A 17,973-nucleotide genomic window follows, 5' to 3' on the forward strand; every position below is an offset into this window, starting at 1 on the left:
TTTCCCAACCCTGAAGATGACCTCTGTGTAATCTTGAAAGCTTGTGTTTCTTACCCACCTTGTCTCTACTGTAACATTTGGCAGGAACGCTATCAATTTGAAATCTAGTCAGTTTCAAAATGTGAATTAAAGGAATTTCAGGACTTTGGAAAGGGGAAGTAATTGGTTAAGAACAAAAAAGTTAGACACATTTGACTGCTTTTTTTAAATTTAAATTACAAAGTTGGAAGATGAAGAGAATGCAGAACATGATGTATCTAAATTTTTGTGGTGTCTTATGACATTTTATGCCCCAAAATTAATTCAAAATGGTTTATATATGAGTAGTGCCATGTAGATTTAAACCATGAATGAATTACTGTAAACAAAAGTTAATATTAAATACTATGAGTTGGTGGAAAGTGTTCTAGAGAGTTCCAACGGGGATTGATATGTGTCATTTATCATATTCATTTGTGATCTGGGCAAGGGACTAAACAGCATGTTATTGAAATTGCAGATAAAATTAAAAATGGTAGGTGTAACTATCAGTGAGGACAAGAATAATGCAAAGGAATTTAGAAAAGTTACAAATGCACTCAGGAAATAAATTCAGAATAAGGAAATTAGTTACTGCATCTGAGAAACTAATCCAAATCTGAGGCTATGTCTACACTACCACGGTAAGTTGACCTACTCTGTGCAACTCCAGCTACGTGAATAATGTAGCTGGAGTCGACTTACCTTACATCGAGTTATCGCAGGGTCTACACTGCGGGGGGTCGACGGTTTCTCCCATCGACTTACCTTACTCTTCTCATTGGGGGTAGAGTACAGGAGTCGACTGGTGAGCAATCTGCTGTCGATTTGGCGGGTCTTCACTAGACCTGCTAAATCGACTGCTGGTGGATCGATCTCAGACCTTCGATCCCGGCTGTAGTGTAGTTGTGGCCTCAGATATTAGAGAGCACGGAAACCTGGAAAGTAATAAATGTTTGGGCTTTTTTATTTGGATTTCAACATAGACCTATTGCATACAAAAAAGACTGTTAAATGAATGTTCTTTAAGTTGCAAAGTGAAGCATTTGGAAGCTAGGAAATGCCAGACTTAAGAATGGTTGCCCATGCAGGCTTCATTTGGCCAGTTTATGCATCCTACCTACTAAGTGAATGTGCAGGAATTCTGTGGAAAAAAGTATTGTGATAGTGTAATTAAAGTTTGTATCATAATGCATATGCACAAAGGAGTTGAACTGCAGCAGAACTACAGCCACATAGGCTGCGAACTAAAAAAAATCTGGCACTTCCTAACTTTTGACTACTTGACTTTGCAGCCTATTCTTTTAACATAGTTTTGGGGATGTAATTTCCTAGGTTTATTTTAAAGGACAAAGGTAAAAGTTTCAGCTGTAAAAATCTCACCATCATGCTTCATTAGCAGGTTTTCTGTCATGAACCTTCAGCAATGCAGCACAGACTTCTACCATTTATACTTTAGGTAACTACTTTAGCTGGCAGCAGGAGAAGGCTGTAATTCCACATGGGGGAAAATGAGTCACTGGCACAGTGACCATGTGCTGCGTCTAGAGGGTGATTGTTGGGAGTCTGACACAGCTTTCTCTCATTCCCACTCCAGGAAGTGGGGCACTTCTGCTCCATATGGAATCTCTAGATGGAGGATGGACTGTTGGGTCCTGGGGATTTAAGGGGGGAGCCAGAAAGTAAGGATTACAACTCAGTTAAATCTGTATCTTGTTTCACAGACGAGGAAAAGGCACTTCTCTACTGTGAGGGCTATTCTCCCCCAGCTGCATAACAAATGCCTGCTGCAACCAGTGGAGGTGTGAAAGCTTTTTTTTTTTTTTTTTTTTTTTTAAAAAAGTCACAAAAATCCTTCATAAGGGAAAGTGTTAACCTAAATATGAGGTCACTGGTATCTTCTCCTATTTAAAAAACAAACAAACCTAACCTCTGTTCTAGGTGCCCTGTTAGATTATAATTAAAAATTTGGTCAAACAAAGACAAAGCAGCTGGCTTTTCATTACACCAAAACAGCCTGTTAGCCAAAAACCAAACTCCTTCCTCAGTTCCCATAAGCTCTAATCCACTTCCCAATAAAAGAAAATCCCCACCATTCTGCTTCCCTGAATGCCTGCCCTGGTAACTGTGTTTGCAGCATGTCCTTGCCACTAACAAATCAGTAAACTCCAGCTCCGGCACCTGTGCTGATCCCAGCCATGGCAGTGTCTCATGGGGAAAGAAGCAGGCCTTTCAAGTAGGCAGGTCCCAAGCTATGTTGGGCTTTATAAGTCATAATCAGCTTCTTCGACCTTGTCTTGAGTAGGAAATAAAGTGGGTTCATGCCATGTGTTACCTCATTTTAGTTAACATGTTAGCTAAAATCCCAGCGAAGACAAGATAACTGTAATTTTAACACATTACCAGGTAAAGGTAAGCACTAACGGGAGGCCTGCAGTTCACTTCAACCTGCTAACACGTGGAAACTAAAACTGCCTTGGCTTCACTAGGATTTTACCTCATGTTTCCTAAAGCTTTTTAAGAACACACCTTTCTATTTTCCCTTGTGAAGATGCTTTCTGTACATACTCTCTACTCAGAGGAAAGAGGCGGGGGAAAAAAAGCACCAGTGCACATCCTTGAGCTCTGGTATCACGTGTTCATGGAGATGCCCAGCTTTACAATAGTCTGCTACCTTCTGTGTCGGCTTTAGTTTCCAGGTTGATTTAAAGGTGTTCCGTGTAACAGTGCATTGCATCATCTAAACTTGAAACGATTAGGTGTGAATGACAGTTAGTTGCATGGTCTGCATCTGAGAGAGGAGTTTGTAACTATCTGTGCAAATGTGGAGAAAGTTGTGGTCACTGCTGCTGTATGACATCAGCTGCTGTCCGATAAACACCACCCCCTTAAATCACGCACTCTATTGACAAACATGCCCTCAGTTAGAGGGGCAAATATAATCTTTGCCATATCCTTTGGTTGCTTCTCCCAGCCCACCATCATCACCTCAATCTAACCTGAACTGATCTTCATCCAGCTCACTCTCATCTATGCCCCATATACTATCAGAGACTATGGAAGGTGCTCAATCATACTGTCTGTCTGAGATAAAATGGAGTCTCAGAGTTGAGCATTGCCAGCATATTCTGTGGGGAGAGACGGCAAAATCCATTCCTACTCACTAATCATCCCAACCTCCATATTGAACAGCAAAGATGATGAAATATACCTGTATTATTTCCCCCCAAAGGGAGCGGGGGGCCTTAGAGGGCCATAAGGGCAGAAAAGCAAATGCCTAAAACTACCCTTCAGGATCTCTCTGACAGAAAAGAAGGAAGTTACAGGAAGCTAGCTTAAGCTGCTTGTACTTTGGGAGTAGACTAAACTCTTCACAGTCAGGGGTTTCAAAGACAGCTGGTACTCCAGAAGCAGCGTGGACTCTTGATAATCATTGCTGGGAGATCAGTGACCCGCACCACCAGTATCATTTAGAGATAAAAGCAGATTGACAAAGGTCTGAGGCTCCTAGATGCTGAGTTCTGTCATCTAGCCTTCTTCCTATTCTTAACTCAGAATGGAAGATTGTCATAATTATCCAGGTTGACCGTTTCAATGGGTGGTTTCTTAAGCAGAGGTTGTACGTGTTTCTTTAAAAACATAGTGTGCCCTGCATTCAGAGGTGGAAGTAAGCCAGTATGCCCCAGTACGGCATACCAGCAAGAGCCGGTACGGCATACCTTGACCGGCTTTCCCAGATGGCAATTTAAAGCCCTGGGGTAGCGGCGGCAGGGCTCCGGCAGGGATTTAAAGGGCCCCAGAGCTCCAGCCGCTGCTACCGCCCCAGGGCCCTTTAAATCGCCGCCGGAGCCCCGCCGCCGCGACCCCAGGGCTCTGGCAGGGATTTAAAGGGCCAGGACAGTAGCTGTGGCTGGAGCCCCAGGGCCCTTTAAATCACCAGTGGAGCCCCGCTGCCGCTACCCCAGGGCTCGGGCAGCAGAGCTCAGGCAGAGCTTTAAAGGGCTCGGGGTTCTGGCAGCTGCTACCACAGCAGAGCCCCAGGCCCTTTAAAGCTCTGCCAGAGCCCCGGGGTAGCGGTGGCAGCCAGGAGCCACTACCGCAGCTGGAGCCCTGGGCCCTTTAAATCAAGATTTAAAGGGCCCACGGATTTAAGGCCCTGCTTCTTCCGGTTGAGGCCACGCCCCCTGCTCAGGACTCCAGCATACTGGTAAGTCCTTTAACTTACTTTCACCCCGCCTGCATTCCTTTAAAACAAGGCATTAACAAGTGCCATCTGTGAACACAGCACTTGGCCCCTCACCAACTTTCACTGGTCAGGAAGGACATACAGTGGAACCTCAGAGTTACCTCAGGAATGGAGGTTGTTCATAACTCTGAACAAAACATTATGGTTGTTCTTTCAAAAGTTTGCAACTGAACATTGACTCACTATAGCTTTGAAACTTTACTATGCAGAAGATAAATGCTGTTCTTCCTTCATTTTTTTTTAGCAGTTTACGTTTAATGTTGTACTGTAGCGTGTTTACTTTTTTTTGGTCTCTGCTGCTGCCTGATTGCATACTTCTGGTTCCAAATGAGGTGTGTGGTTGACTGGTCAGTTCGTAACTCTGGTGTTTGACAGGTTTCAGAGTAGCAGCCGTGTTAGTCTGTATTCGCAAAAAGAAAAGGAGTACTTGTGGCACCTTAGAGACTAACCAATTTATTTGAGCATAAGCTTTGTGAGTTACATCCAGTGAAGTGATGCATCTGATGAAGTGAGCTGTAGCTCACGAAAGCTTATGCTCAGATAATTTGGTTAGTCTCTAAGGTGCCACAAGTACTCCTTTTCTTTTTACTCTGGTGTTTGTAACTCTAAGGTTCTACTGTAGACTCAAAAACCAGTTGTGAAACAAAGTTTGCCCATCACATCCAGAGTCTCAGCGTCACTTGCCTAATTCTGAATCAGAGACAGCTTAGCCTCCAGCCTTTCAAGATCCTGCTTGGCTGCAATGCTCAGAGTTCAGACCATGCTTTGCATGTCCAGTTTTCTCTGCAAAATGATAAGAAATATCCTCACAACTGGGGGTGCTGAAATCTGCCCCTGAAGCAATGTAGTCTGGCTACAGCAGAAAATCTGTGCAGACTAAATCTGTTGTTTGAGAACCTGCAGATACCATAGGCACAGAGGAGGATTCTTAGTCTCTACTATTGAATAGCTACTTCAAAAAAGTCTTAACTGTTTGCAACTAATATTTTAGAGCCTGTGTCTTCTGCCACCACCATCTTTCTTCTCCCTTCATCCATCAGAAATTATCACCAGAATGACCTGAGAGGATGAAGCTGGGGAGGAAGATGCATAGAAAAGCATCACAGAATAGAGAAGTTCTGTATGACTTCAGTAAAACCACTGTCACATTACATTTCAGTTCTGAGTGCTTCAAAACCAGACTTAATGACAAATTGGGAGGGAGTTTTAAGAACTCTAAATGAGGGATTGATTTTATTTATAGACCTAAGTGTGTACATGTTGGCTGAACAGAGGGTAGGAACATACAAATATCTGAAATTTTCAGCACTAAGGATGGTGAAAAATTGCTTAGGATTGCACAGGAAGGTATAACTGGATGTATAACTGGATGAAATTTGAAGGAAAAATTAGGTTGACTGTTGTAAAAAGCTTCCTTGACACAATAAGATTCTACTATGTAATAGTCTCTTAGGGGAAGTCATAAAAGACCATCAACTGGGTCATTTAAAACTAGAAAATGTATCGGGGAATTATTCAAAGTAAGAGGACAGAGATGAGATGATTCAATATGTGTTTTGTCATTTAAATATGTAGGGTTCTGTGAAAGCAATATCGAGTCATCTCAAGAACATGAGTTTAATGTGCCTGGACTTGTCCTAAAGATGAGAATAAACAACTATAAAAAGTGGAGGTGAAAATCATCAAATTTTATCTTCATGTTTGGATTACTGCCATTTGGAATGAACAGCTGTGTTTTGGTACCACCTTTAAACCATAGAGACAGCATTTCAAAAAATGCATGTACAAGTTGAGCGCGTGCTTTCTTGAAAATTTGAGCATACTCTGATTCCCCAACAATAGCATCTGCCTATTTTGGGCTTCTGCCTCGCAACCTGTGGAAAATCAGTGCAGGTGTATGGTCTGTAGTGCCGTGGTTTGCAGTGGGTTACAGGTTCTGTCAAATTACTTTCAGCATGTTTTCTTTCCTTTCCTGTATGTTTGAATGTCATTTTAAAATGTACATTTTATTCTTTTGACTCCATAGCTATGAATCAGCGCATCAGCCAAAGTGCTCCAGTGAAACAACCACCCCCACTGGCTCCTCAGAGTCCTCAAGGTGGAGTGATGGGCGGGGGCAGCTCCAATCAGCAGCAACAGATGAGACTGCAACAGCTGCAGATGGAGAAAGAGAGGCTGCGACTGAAGCATCAAGAACTGCTTCGGCAGGTGAGGCCACAGGTTAGACACAGACTTCCACTATATTTTTTGTATGTTTTTGTTGTTGCACTTACGTGGCAATTCCAGCAAGCGTAAAGCACCAGAGACCACACAAGGACTTGGCTACATTCATTATGATGTCACCTCAGTAGCAGAAGCTCTCGACCAGTGGTTTTCAAACTTTTTTTTTGGCGACCCGATGGAAGAAAATTGTTGATGCCTGCGACCCAATGGAGCTGGGGATGAGGGGTTTGGGATGTGTGAGGGAGCTCAGGGCTGGTGCCGGGAAAGAGGGGCTCAGGTGTGGGAGGGGGCTCTGGGCTTGGGCAGGGGGTTGGGGTGCAGGAGAGGGGTCAGGGCTCAGCTGGGGATGCAGGTTCTGGGGTGGGGCTGGGGATTAGGGGTTTGGAGTGCAGGAGGGGGCTCCAGATTTGGGGGGGGGCTCAGGGCTGAGGCAGAGGATTGGGGTGTCAGCTTACCTCCGGTGGCTCCCGATCAGCTGTGCAGCCAGGGTACAGGGGCAGGCTTCCCGCCTGTCCTGGCACCGTGGACTGCACTGCGCCCTGGAAGTGGCCAGCAGCAGGTCCGGTTCCTAGGTGGAGACGCACAAGCAGCTCCACGCAGCTCTTCCCCGCAGACACCACCCGCTGCCTAAAGGGAGTGCGGAGCCAGTGCTTGGGGTGGGGGCAGCGCGCAGAGCCCCATGGCTTCCTTGCCTAGGAACCGGACCTGCTGCTGGCCGCTTCCAGGGCGCAGCGCCTTGTCAGAACAGGTAGGGACTACTAGCTTTTATTGGCCAGCCGCCAGGGTCCCTGGGTGCTGAGCAAGGCGACCCAGTACTAGGTCGCGGATCCAAAGTTTGAAAACCACTGCTCTAGACTTGCTAGATGCAAGAGTTTTTCCTAAGCAAAATTCCCAAAGAGCAAACATCTTCGCTAGTTGAAGTGTCATTAGGGTGGTACAAGTAAGAGAGCACCACAGAGGAATGATCTCATTGGAGATTTCTCTGAGAACGTTTTTCACATCCAAAGAGCTCAGACTCAAACAAGAGCCAGAGCGGCTGGTTCCTCACATCTGCTTTGTCCTTCATTTTAAGGAAAAACCTTTTCAATATAAACTTTTTTTTTAAGTATGATTTTAGAACACATTGCAATCCAAAGGATACAAAAGTGTTTTTCAAGTTACATGCTCTATGTAGAGGAATCACCTCATTACTGAAATTCATCCACTTCCAAATGGTGTGGAGGCTGAACAATTGAATAGGCTTTGCTGGGTTTGGACCCTGTTGTTCTCTTGTGTCTAGGTATTTTAAACCTGGTGCTTAAATGTTATGCCATTCCCTCTAGAACTTTTCTAGTAACAAAAACTGGTCATTGAGAGAACTAAGGTTTACGTATCAGATTGGTCGGTCTGGGAGGCAGGAACCCTGGATTTTGAATCCCAGCTCTGACTCCCTTTGTGGCTTTGGACAACCCAATTAAACTTTCCACCCAAGTTTCTCCATTTGTAAAATGCGGTAACGTTTATTTACTATCTCGCAGGGTATTGTGAAGATTAATGGTTGAAAGCACTTTGAAGATGGAAAGTGCTGTAAAAATATTCACTATTCAAATAGCCCAGTGTTTTCAAAGGATAACAGCAATATAAGTAGGAACACTGTAAAGACAAAAGGAAAACATCATGCACTGTAATTTAGTTAAGCCAGCTTTCAACATGGGGTAAAGGTGGTCCAAATATCCAGTCAGTAATGAATTAAGTATATTGATACGCTAACTAAACACACAACCCATTATAAGCAGCTTCTTTAAATGAGTTACAGGAAGGAAAATGTGAGGAAAAAAAAATATATATATATATGTGAGGCATTGCTTATATTGCCATCATAAGGAAGGAATTCCAAAAGTGTAATTATTTACTTACAAGCAGCATACTTAACAGAGCATTTAACATGTTCTTTTTTTACTTTGTTTTAACTAGCTTTTAATTTAACAATTTACCCAGATTCAGTTGTAGATTATGGACTTTGTTAGTTTTGAAACTGGGTAACCTTGGGGAAGAAAATCCAACCAGACCATGATGTCTGTTTCTACAATCGCCACTTTAAAAGTTCCATTAACATTTTTCTTTCTGGGTTTTTGGTAGAAGATTGGCTACCATCTTGTCCCAGAAATTTAGGTTATCTTCAGTTTTGTAGCACTGATGAAGAAAGCACTGACACCCTAGTCTTTTGTTTTGAGAAAAACTTTTAAAGTCTTGTCCTCTTCCCTTTCCACTTTGGTGATGGGCCTTATATCAGGAGAGAATAATATCTTCATGCCCTCTTCCTTTTTCTTTGTCACCTGTGACATTCTGTCCTTGACCTGGAGTCTGACTCCTATTGTCCCTTCTGAACTCAAGGCCTGTTTGTAGGAATCTTTAGCATCTCTTGATATAGGTTGGGTCATCTTTAAAATTCGGTACTACTTCTTAAGGTGTGCCTAAATAAGATAGCATCAGGACTCCCTTTCTGCTTAAGCACCCAGTCCTCTGCTGTTCCTGCTTCGCTATTAATCCTCCAGCAAACGTCTACCCTGTGCTAGCATGCTTCTAGATGGGCCTTCTAGTTTTCCTGCCTCAGCTCTCCTTGAGAAATCTGACTAACTTTGAATCAGGTGACCGTCAGTTCCCTCCATGTTCTTCTTCGCCGTTAAGCTTTTCTGTCATGTTCACATGCTCCATAAATCTTTGAGTTTTGTTTCATTGTAAAGTGATTTTCATCAACTCTTAAATCCCTTACCTTGTCTCATCTCGGGCTGTCTTGGGGACTTGATACTACAAGATGGTGTTTGTAAGTCAGCCTGCACAGCCAAATCGTGTAGCTTAAAGTAATTTTTATCCATCTTATTTTTTACTCTTAGGCATTGCGGAATATCAATCCCAGCACAGCAAATTCTCCAAAACGTCAGGTAGGCTCTTAACTGATGATTCAGTGTAATAAGAAACAATTAAAGTATTAAATTAGGCTAGCTGAGGAACTTGTTTTACGTGAAGCCATTCTGAATAACAGCTGGCTCTGCCATACACCTTTTTAAGCCACTGCTCTAGTTGTGATCCCTAACATCAATGTTGAGTGCTTCATTACTTCATCATTATTTCAGTATTTTAAAGTGAACGTGGAATTTGTTACGCTTTTTGCATTGCAAAGAACTTTCTCTTGTTTTTCATTCTTGATGATATTGAAATTCCAATTCTCATCCCATCAGAATAGACGTGTAAGCAAACCTCCCATTTAATGTAATGTAGTAGCTAGTGGTTTTTAAATACTCTTCAGATGTGAAGTATGTTCTGATCAGCACAGTGTTTATATCTAAAACAAACATTATCTTGAGATGAGTACCCTATACATTCTTTCATTGAATAAAAGATCACCCAGAATATTTACAAGAGTTTTTCTCTCTTTTTTTTTTTTAAGGTGCGTATATATAACAAGATCATTGAGAATAAATTAAACTGCCAAAATAGTTGCTGGAATCAGATAATGGGCAACATGGAAATCAAAACTCAGTCATTTAAATTCTGTAATTAAACAAAAAGAACAAGGAGTCCTTGTGGCACCTTAGAGACTAACAAATTTATTTGAGCATAAGCTTTCGTGGGCTAAAACCACTTCATCGGATGCATGCAGTGGAAAATACAGTAGATATATAAATATACACACAGAACATGAAAAAATGGGTGTGTATATCTATATATCTTCCTTCTGTATTTTCCACTGCATGCGTCTGATGAGGTGGGTTTTAGCCCACAAAAGCTTATGCTTAAATAAATTTGTTAATCTCTTAGGTGCCACAAGTACTCCTCGTTCTTTTTGCTGATACAGACTAACACAGCTTGCACTCTGAAACCTGTAATTAAACAGGCACTTATAGTGCACCAAAACCAAAACAAACAAAAAACATCAGTGCAAGAGGAAATTACCAGAATTTAAGGCGTAATAGTTTTCTGAATACATAACCAATTGAATTTGAATTCCTCTCAAACCATTGGGAATTGGAAAGCAATGTAGTGCTGAAAAGGTGGTTTTCCCTAGATGTGTTCTTAGGACTGAATTGTCTTCAGAACTTGCACTCGTCATATGTTTATTGTTAATATACCCATTCGTTGGACAACACTCATTGGTAGTTTGTGTGTAGCATATACAAGCTTTGTGCTGTGCTTTTTGCTGTAAGAAAATGTAGTGTAATGAAAGCCTATGTATTCTGCAACCAGACTCTGCTGAAAAATAGTGTCAGAATCCATCACCTTAAAAAGTAAATTTCTAGTCCTTATAGTTGCAAAGACAACCTTCAAAGTAAGTAGGGGTTACGGTGGACGAGAAGCTGGATATGAGTCAACAGTGTGCCCTTGTTGCCAAGAAGGCCAGTAGCATTTTGGGCTGTATAAGATGGGGCATTGCCAGCAGATCGAGGGATGTGATCGTTCCCCTCTATTTGACATCGGTGAGGCCTCATCTGGAGTACTGTGTCCAGTTTTGGGCCCCACACTACAAGAAGGATGTGGAAAAATTGGAAAGAGTCCAGCGGAAGGCAACAAAAATGATTAGGGGACTGGAGCACATGACTTATGAGGAGAGGCTGAGGGAACTGGGATTGTTTAGTCTGCGGAAGAGAAGAATGAGGGGGGATTTGATAGCTGCTTTCAACTACCTGAAAGAGGGTTCCAAAGAGGGTGGCTCTAGACTGTTCTCAGTGGTAGCAGAAGACAGAACAAGGAGTAATGGTCTCAAGTTGCAGTGGGGGAGGTTTAGGTTGGATATTAGGAAAAACCTTTTTCACTAGGAGGGTGGTGAAGCACTGGAATGGATTACCTAGGGAGGTGGTGGAATCTCCTTCCTTAGAGGTTTTTAAGGCCCAGCTTGACAAAGGCCTGGCTGGGATGACTTAGTTGGTGTTGGTCCTGCTTTGAGCAGAGAATTGGACTAGATGACCTTCTGAGGTCCCTTCCAACCCTGATATTCTATGATTCTATGAACCTCATGAAAACACATGTTGTGCTATCTCCTTGAGCCTGCGAACAGACATCCCTTCAAAAAGAGCTTTCCCGTTTATCTATGCCATGGCAACTCTAAAACCTAACTGATCATTTAAAATGCCAACATTTTTTCACTGATAATTTTAGGAGCGAGACATCACTGTTGGATGCAGTTGTGAAGAATGGAACAACTGGTTGTTAAGGTTTGCTGGATGAGGAAGTAATTTAAATCCTTTCCAGTCATCACAAAATTAAGTTACCTAAACCCTTGCTCACAAATGGATGGTAAAGAGGAGCTGCTTCTCCTCCCTTCCCCCCCATCCCAAACTGCCTTCCACGCCTTCCCATGTACAGAAGCCCCACCTTATTCCAACCCAACTGTCAGAACTTCCACCTTCTCTTCCTTTCCCACAACAGCTGTTGCAGATATTTGACAACACGAAAATATGCAGCAAATTGAAAAATTTGGGACAGTATAAATACCAAAACAATGCAGAAAATATTATATGGAGTATTTTCATATTTAACTCAAGTAAAAGTGTCAATTTTTTAAACTACTTTTGAATTTCTAGTTAACCATGATAAAATGCAACAGAAACCAGAGGGGCCAGAGTGCAGTTATGGGGTCTTGAGTTTAATTAGTTGGGTAGATTAGAGCAGCTAAAAATTATGGATGGTCTTGGAGTCCTTAGTGATTTCAGCATCTTTGCCTTTAATGACATTTATAAGTTAGCTGAGGACCTCTTTGCCACGTAACAAGCATGAGACTATTCTCAGCAGTTGTCCACCCTCAATCCTATTTTATGGTCTGGGATTGGTTAATGAGGCATGTGGCAAAATCAGGATTAAAGTCTGATTTATTAAATTCAGGTTTATATTGGGGCTCAACTTTGCTCACATCAGGCCATGGGACCTATTGTGTACTAGTCTTCCTTTTGGTTTAAAGGACTTAGGTTTCAGAGTTCTCTGAGGTAGACAGAACACAGCCAGTAGGTCACTCTGTTGATGGCCTGGAAGAGGTTATAAAGCGTTTTTTGTTCTTGACTGTTAATACAGTGGCATCTAAAAGTGCCTTTTGTTTATGCTTTCCTCACCTGTCACTTTAGTAAGATGATGATCTGCTGCAGATGGAGGAGGAAGATTGGAGAACTACTAATGGAAATGGTGCTCTAAAAGTTTCTTGGAAGTTTTAGGTCCATGGCTCTAGCAATAATATAATTGAAGTCACAATCAGCATAACTAATCCAGGTTATGAACAGCCTGGTGAATCAGGGCTGTCTTTAGTCAGAAATAATAAACTTCTTCAGTAGACGACTACTTCTTGTCAGGTCATTCCTCTGTTTTGTTTATTAATATCCATCATCTTTAGACTGGATTAGCTGCTTCTACATCTGGTAGATGCTTTTTGGGGGTCAATCACGATATCTTCTCTAGCTGAGTGTCAGCTTTTTTTCACAAAGCTTCAAGAGACATTGAGAGTGCTTCATGCTTGTGACCAAGTTGAATTCATTGCCTTTATTAGTGGGATCATTGATCTGTGTTTTGGTGGCATCTGTCACTGTCTCCCCTTGGGAGGTCGGCGCCATCATCTCTCAAATGATCCCTTCTGCAAAAATATGTCTTGATGCTGACCACTCATCAACTATTTCCGTTTTGGGAATGGATACTGAGAACTCTGTGGTAAGGTGGCTTTGACTTTTACCTGAACACTTAGATAACCTTGACACCTTTCAGTCTTCTCTGAGATCTGAATATGGTACTGAGATTGCACTGGTTTTGTGGGTTAATTCTTTTAGCTGTCAGCTGCCTTGGATGGGATTAAACATGAAGTGTTTGAGTCTGCAAATACTACCAGTGGCTGGGTTTTTTTTCAGTCAGGGATCTGAGAAAGGTGGTATTGATCAGTTGCTAATCTTTGTGAAGGGTACTGCAAAGGGCTCTATGTTTGAGAAACTCAAGTCCCTCGACATAACTCCTATACATGTCCTAACAAAAAATCCAGAACATCTGAAAGCAGAAGTTGCAACTTCCTTTTCAGGTGAAGATAGAGGAAATCACTCTCAGCTATTGCTCCTACTTGGAAATCCAGAAGCACACCAAGGATTTATATAGGGACTTATACCAACTCATGACCGTTATCAGAGTGCCTAACAAACATCTGAAGTTGCAAATATTAACAAAGAGTAAACCTATCCCCTCAGTTGAGCTACTGACCGTATCATTTCTGGATGGTTCTCCCCACCACCAGCCCAGTTGATATCACCAATATCTTACTGGAAGTCAGCTTCAGCCAGCTGTTATCTAATCTCCAAATGTGGCCAGAGTCTGGGCAAGTAGAGACCCGATACCGCCAAGGTCCTGTGAAAAAGGTAGAGCTGTATATCATCACTGATATGATTGCAGCCCTAAGCAGCATGCACTCCTCCACCAGTAGGCTCACATACCTGTTTAAGATAAGAACGTAAGAAGGGCCATATTTGGTCAAACCAAATGTCCATCTAGCCGAGTATCTTGTCTTCTGACAGTGGCCAATGCCAGGTGCCCCAGAGGGAATGAACAGAACAAGTAATCATCAAGTGATCCATCCCCATTGCCCATTCCCAGCTTCTGGCAAACAGAGGCTAGGGACACCATCACTGACCATTCTGGCTAATAGCCATTGATAGACCTATCCTCCATGAATTTAGTTCTTTTTTGAATCCTGTTATAGTCTTGGCCTTAACCACATCCTCTGGCAAAGAGTTCCACAGGTTGATTGTGCAAAGAAATGCTTCCTTTCGTTTGTTTTAAACTTGCTGCCTATTTAATTTCATTTGGTGACCTCTAGTTCTTATGGTGTTAAGAGAAGGAGTAGATAACACTTCCTTATTTACTTTCTCCACACCAACCATGATTTTTAGACCTCTATCATATCTCCTCTTAGCCGTCTCTTTTCCAACCTGAAAAGTCTTAATCTTCTTATTCTCTCCACATATGGAAGATCCTCATCCTTGTTTTAAAAAGCCCTGCACAATCCTAGCTCCTGCCTGTCTCTCTTCTCTGTCTCTCCCCATTCTCATCTGTGCCACCTTCCGTATGGTCCTGTATAACTGGACCTCTCTCCCAGTTCACCATACCTCCACACTATGGTCCTTGCTCTAATTCAAATACCTCTCTCAAATTGTCTCCTCTTCTACCAGCCCTATTAACTCCTGTTCCTCACCCACTTTGGAATGAGAATTAACAAAAGGGGCAAGAAAATTATTTTTTTAGAAGGAGATGTGAGAGAGACATGGCAAATGTCACTATTTGCTCAATCACATGCTTTTGTTTTTCCATATTTCTTATCTGCTTGTTGCCTGCTTAAATCGTAAACTTGTCTGAGTAAAAGCATGATCTACTTACACTTTGCTACATAAATAACTAAGAATCTTTAAAGAGTGGTTGAGTTTCTTCTTTTAATTATTTTAAAGTTCATTTTAGCTGGCTCTGTCTCTCTGTCCTAATTTGTGTGCTTAATATGTGTATGCCTAGACCCAGTAGGTGTGTTTTGTAAATAAACATTTTAAATGCTAATAGAAACATTGAGGTAGATGGAAGTAGTATCTCACAGAACTTTTCATGTATTTTTAAAGATTAGCTAGGCAAATAAAACTACAGAAATATCATTTTCTAAACTTTGTCTTAACTGCCAAACATATTTAGCAACTAACAGATTTCTATTTTCTCCACATTGAGCTTTTTCAGAAAACAAAACACTAATAATGTATAACTTTAAAATAAAACCCCATTGATTCTTTATTTAAAAAAAAAAAAAAAAAAAACCCAGATCAATCAGGCAGGAACATAAATCAGCATTTTCTGGTTTTAGAATAAACCTGGGGGGATAAAAAACATTAAAAAATAACACTTTTGTATATGTTCTGGAGGCAGTTGTGCTCTGAAGTTGGCGAGCTTAGAACTGATTCTAAAGGAAATTTTTTTCATCAGAATGTTCCACGACTAGGACAAATGACGAGAGCTGGTAGTGTAGACATGTAGTTGGTGTCTGGTACATTATACTGACACACAGCTTTCCAGCCAGGTGGCAGGGAATGGACCAGACTCCAGACTTCAAGCAGGGATGCTGGTGTTGGCCATCCCAGAACTTTATGGGCTATATGTTTTCACTGCCATAAAAAGTGTGTGTTTTATAGCAAGATAGCTAAATCAAGTTAGTTATCTCATTTTAAAATCCTAGTGGGGACAAGGCACTGTAGTATTACCTCAGTGTTGCTAGTCAAGATCTGCCCCAAGTAAGGGAGAGACATAGTGTTGACTGCAACTAGCTTCATTGAGGTAAAAACTCAAGTTAGCTATCTCACTGTAAAAATTCATTTATTTATTTGTTTATTTGCAGTGATGACATTTTGGCTCCAATAAACATTTTTGATCAACTAAACTTAAAAAAGGAGGGGAAAAAATCAAACAGTCTTTGCAACTTCTGTAGCTGTCTCATGTCTCCCTTTGTGTGATCTCCTTGTGTTTGGGAGAGAAGATGGTCCATGACCAAATGTCATATCTCAAGAAATCACCCATTATATGACCAATTCTATTGAGAAGCCCTAGATTAGACGGATCAAAAATTCATCCTAAAAAAATCACGGTGAATTTAAAAATCACATTTCTGTCTGAAGTTTGTTTTATAGGAAACACCTAAAATGACTGTCTACAAATTAGAGGCCAAACACTTGTTTTTTCCATTTTGTTTTGTGCATTTGACAGCACTTTGCGAATAATCAATCACATTTTATCCCGTGTAGAATAAGTATTTTCCTGGTTGTATTTCTTCCTCTCTCCCCTTGTGGTGTGAAACTTTAAAAAAAACAAACAAAAAAACCCAGGAAAGTGTGATTTTAAATGTACACAATTGGTAGGGAAACTCTGCATTACATATAATGTCAGAAACTGCTTCTTTTTTTAATTGACTAGATTTCAAGTTGGCAGAGATACATTGGTATATTTACTTTGGAGTTTTCCTTAAATACTGTTCATTCACGAAGTCCCCAATCCAGCAAAGCAGCTAGCTGTGTGAGTAGCACCATTATTCTGAATTAGACTATTCACATGCTTAAATTTAGGCACATGCTTAAATAAAATAGTACTTTAATTTTAGAAAATTAGTCATTTTTATATAACCATAACAATAAATTAAACCCATAATTTTTAGAAAAACTTATTTAAAAGTTCTGTGTTAAGTTTTAAAAACATTTTAGTTTGTATGGAGCTGAATAATCAAGGTATTTGTACAGTTACTTTGGATCACTAGAAATAACTTTGGGAAAAGCTATCTCAGTAGAATCAAGCTGTCATTATTTATTGCTGGAGTTCCTTCCCAAAATCTTAGGAAATTATAAACTACTTTTTGTTAGCAAGTGGCATTGCACAGAATATATAAGTAATCAGAAATATTGGCTTATTGTCTGTATTCAAATTGTTGAATAAAGTGACTTTGGACCTTTTTGTCTAGAAAGACAGTGGTATTCTATGTACTTGGAGGTTAATTCTGATAGACTGTCTTGTCTTAGGCCCTGAGCCTGAATTGTACATCATCTGCACAAAGCCCCATCAACCTCTGGGGCTCAGTGTGGGTGCAGCAGTCTATCTGTATGGTGCATTATGCAACACCACCACCATAGACCCTGATTCAGGAGAGTACTTCAGTACATGTTTGAGTATTGTCAGTGTGAGACTTCTTGTGAGTTCTTTGGCAGAATGTTTCTTCATAAAACAGTGTATGACTGTCTCTAATGTTCTGTTATTTCTGTGTAGCTGAAACTTTTGCCAAAGCATAGAGGTATATCCATCAGAACTACAGCTCAGTTACTTGGTGAAGATTTGATGAAGAGGTTGCTTGATCTCACGTATTGCTAGGAAATGTGAAAAATGTTATGGAGAACACTCTAATGCACTACTTTCAAAAGTGTCTAGAAAATCTAAATGAGATGGGATCTGAACAGTTGCTGTCCATGAAAGAGTGTCCTATGTGGTTGAATTCTGGGCGGCATGCTGTCTGGCAAAAGAATGTATAAGACGCAAAATACGTTCATTAGGTTTACTGCAGAGGTAATGTTACTTTTCAGCTTCATAGGCACTGCTGTTATAAATTTTATGTGGCTTCTGAAACTGCATATCTAAGCTCCTTGTTGAGAAAAATAAATCTAAGTTACATTTGTTTATTTGTTTAATGTGTGGTGAAAGTGTTATTAAGAGGTACGTGCTTTTCTGTTAGTTCAAATGTGGGAGGAGTTGGAGTATCGATGACTGGAATTTACACAGTACAAAATGATATTTGTTTATATATGTATGACAAAAAATAAATAAAACCAAGTACTGTCCCCATTGGCAACAGAACAAATTTTTAATGGATTTGCAAAAAAAAAAGCAAAATAACATGACGTTTTTTCACCCAGTCATAGCAATAATTATTATTTTAAAAAGCTATTTGTGTCCAAACCCCTTCCCCCCCACCCCCCCCCCCC

At 41.0% G+C, this 17,973-nt stretch overlaps 1 protein-coding gene across 8 annotated transcripts in view; it reads left to right on the forward strand.

Moving 5' to 3' along the window:
* YAP1 (Yes1 associated transcriptional regulator) overlaps positions 1 to 17,973 on the forward strand; it is a 140,205-nt gene that overhangs the window by 102,780 nt on the left and 19,452 nt on the right. For 2 of the 8 annotated variants that reach the window (XM_073338081.1, XM_073338119.1), the window contains 2 exons: positions 6,291 to 6,484; positions 9,361 to 9,408. In XM_073338081.1, the coding sequence (XP_073194182.1) occupies positions 6,291 to 6,484; positions 9,361 to 9,408 (242 nt within the window). The remainder of the gene's footprint in view (positions 1 to 6,290; positions 6,485 to 9,360; positions 9,409 to 17,973) is intronic. The other 6 variants (XM_073338091.1, XM_073338130.1, XM_073338101.1 and 3 more) reach the window with 3 other exon arrangements.

Source organism: Lepidochelys kempii, chromosome 1, assembly GCF_965140265.1.
Source record: "Lepidochelys kempii isolate rLepKem1 chromosome 1, rLepKem1.hap2, whole genome shotgun sequence".
NCBI lineage: Eukaryota > Metazoa > Chordata > Testudines > Cheloniidae > Lepidochelys > Lepidochelys kempii.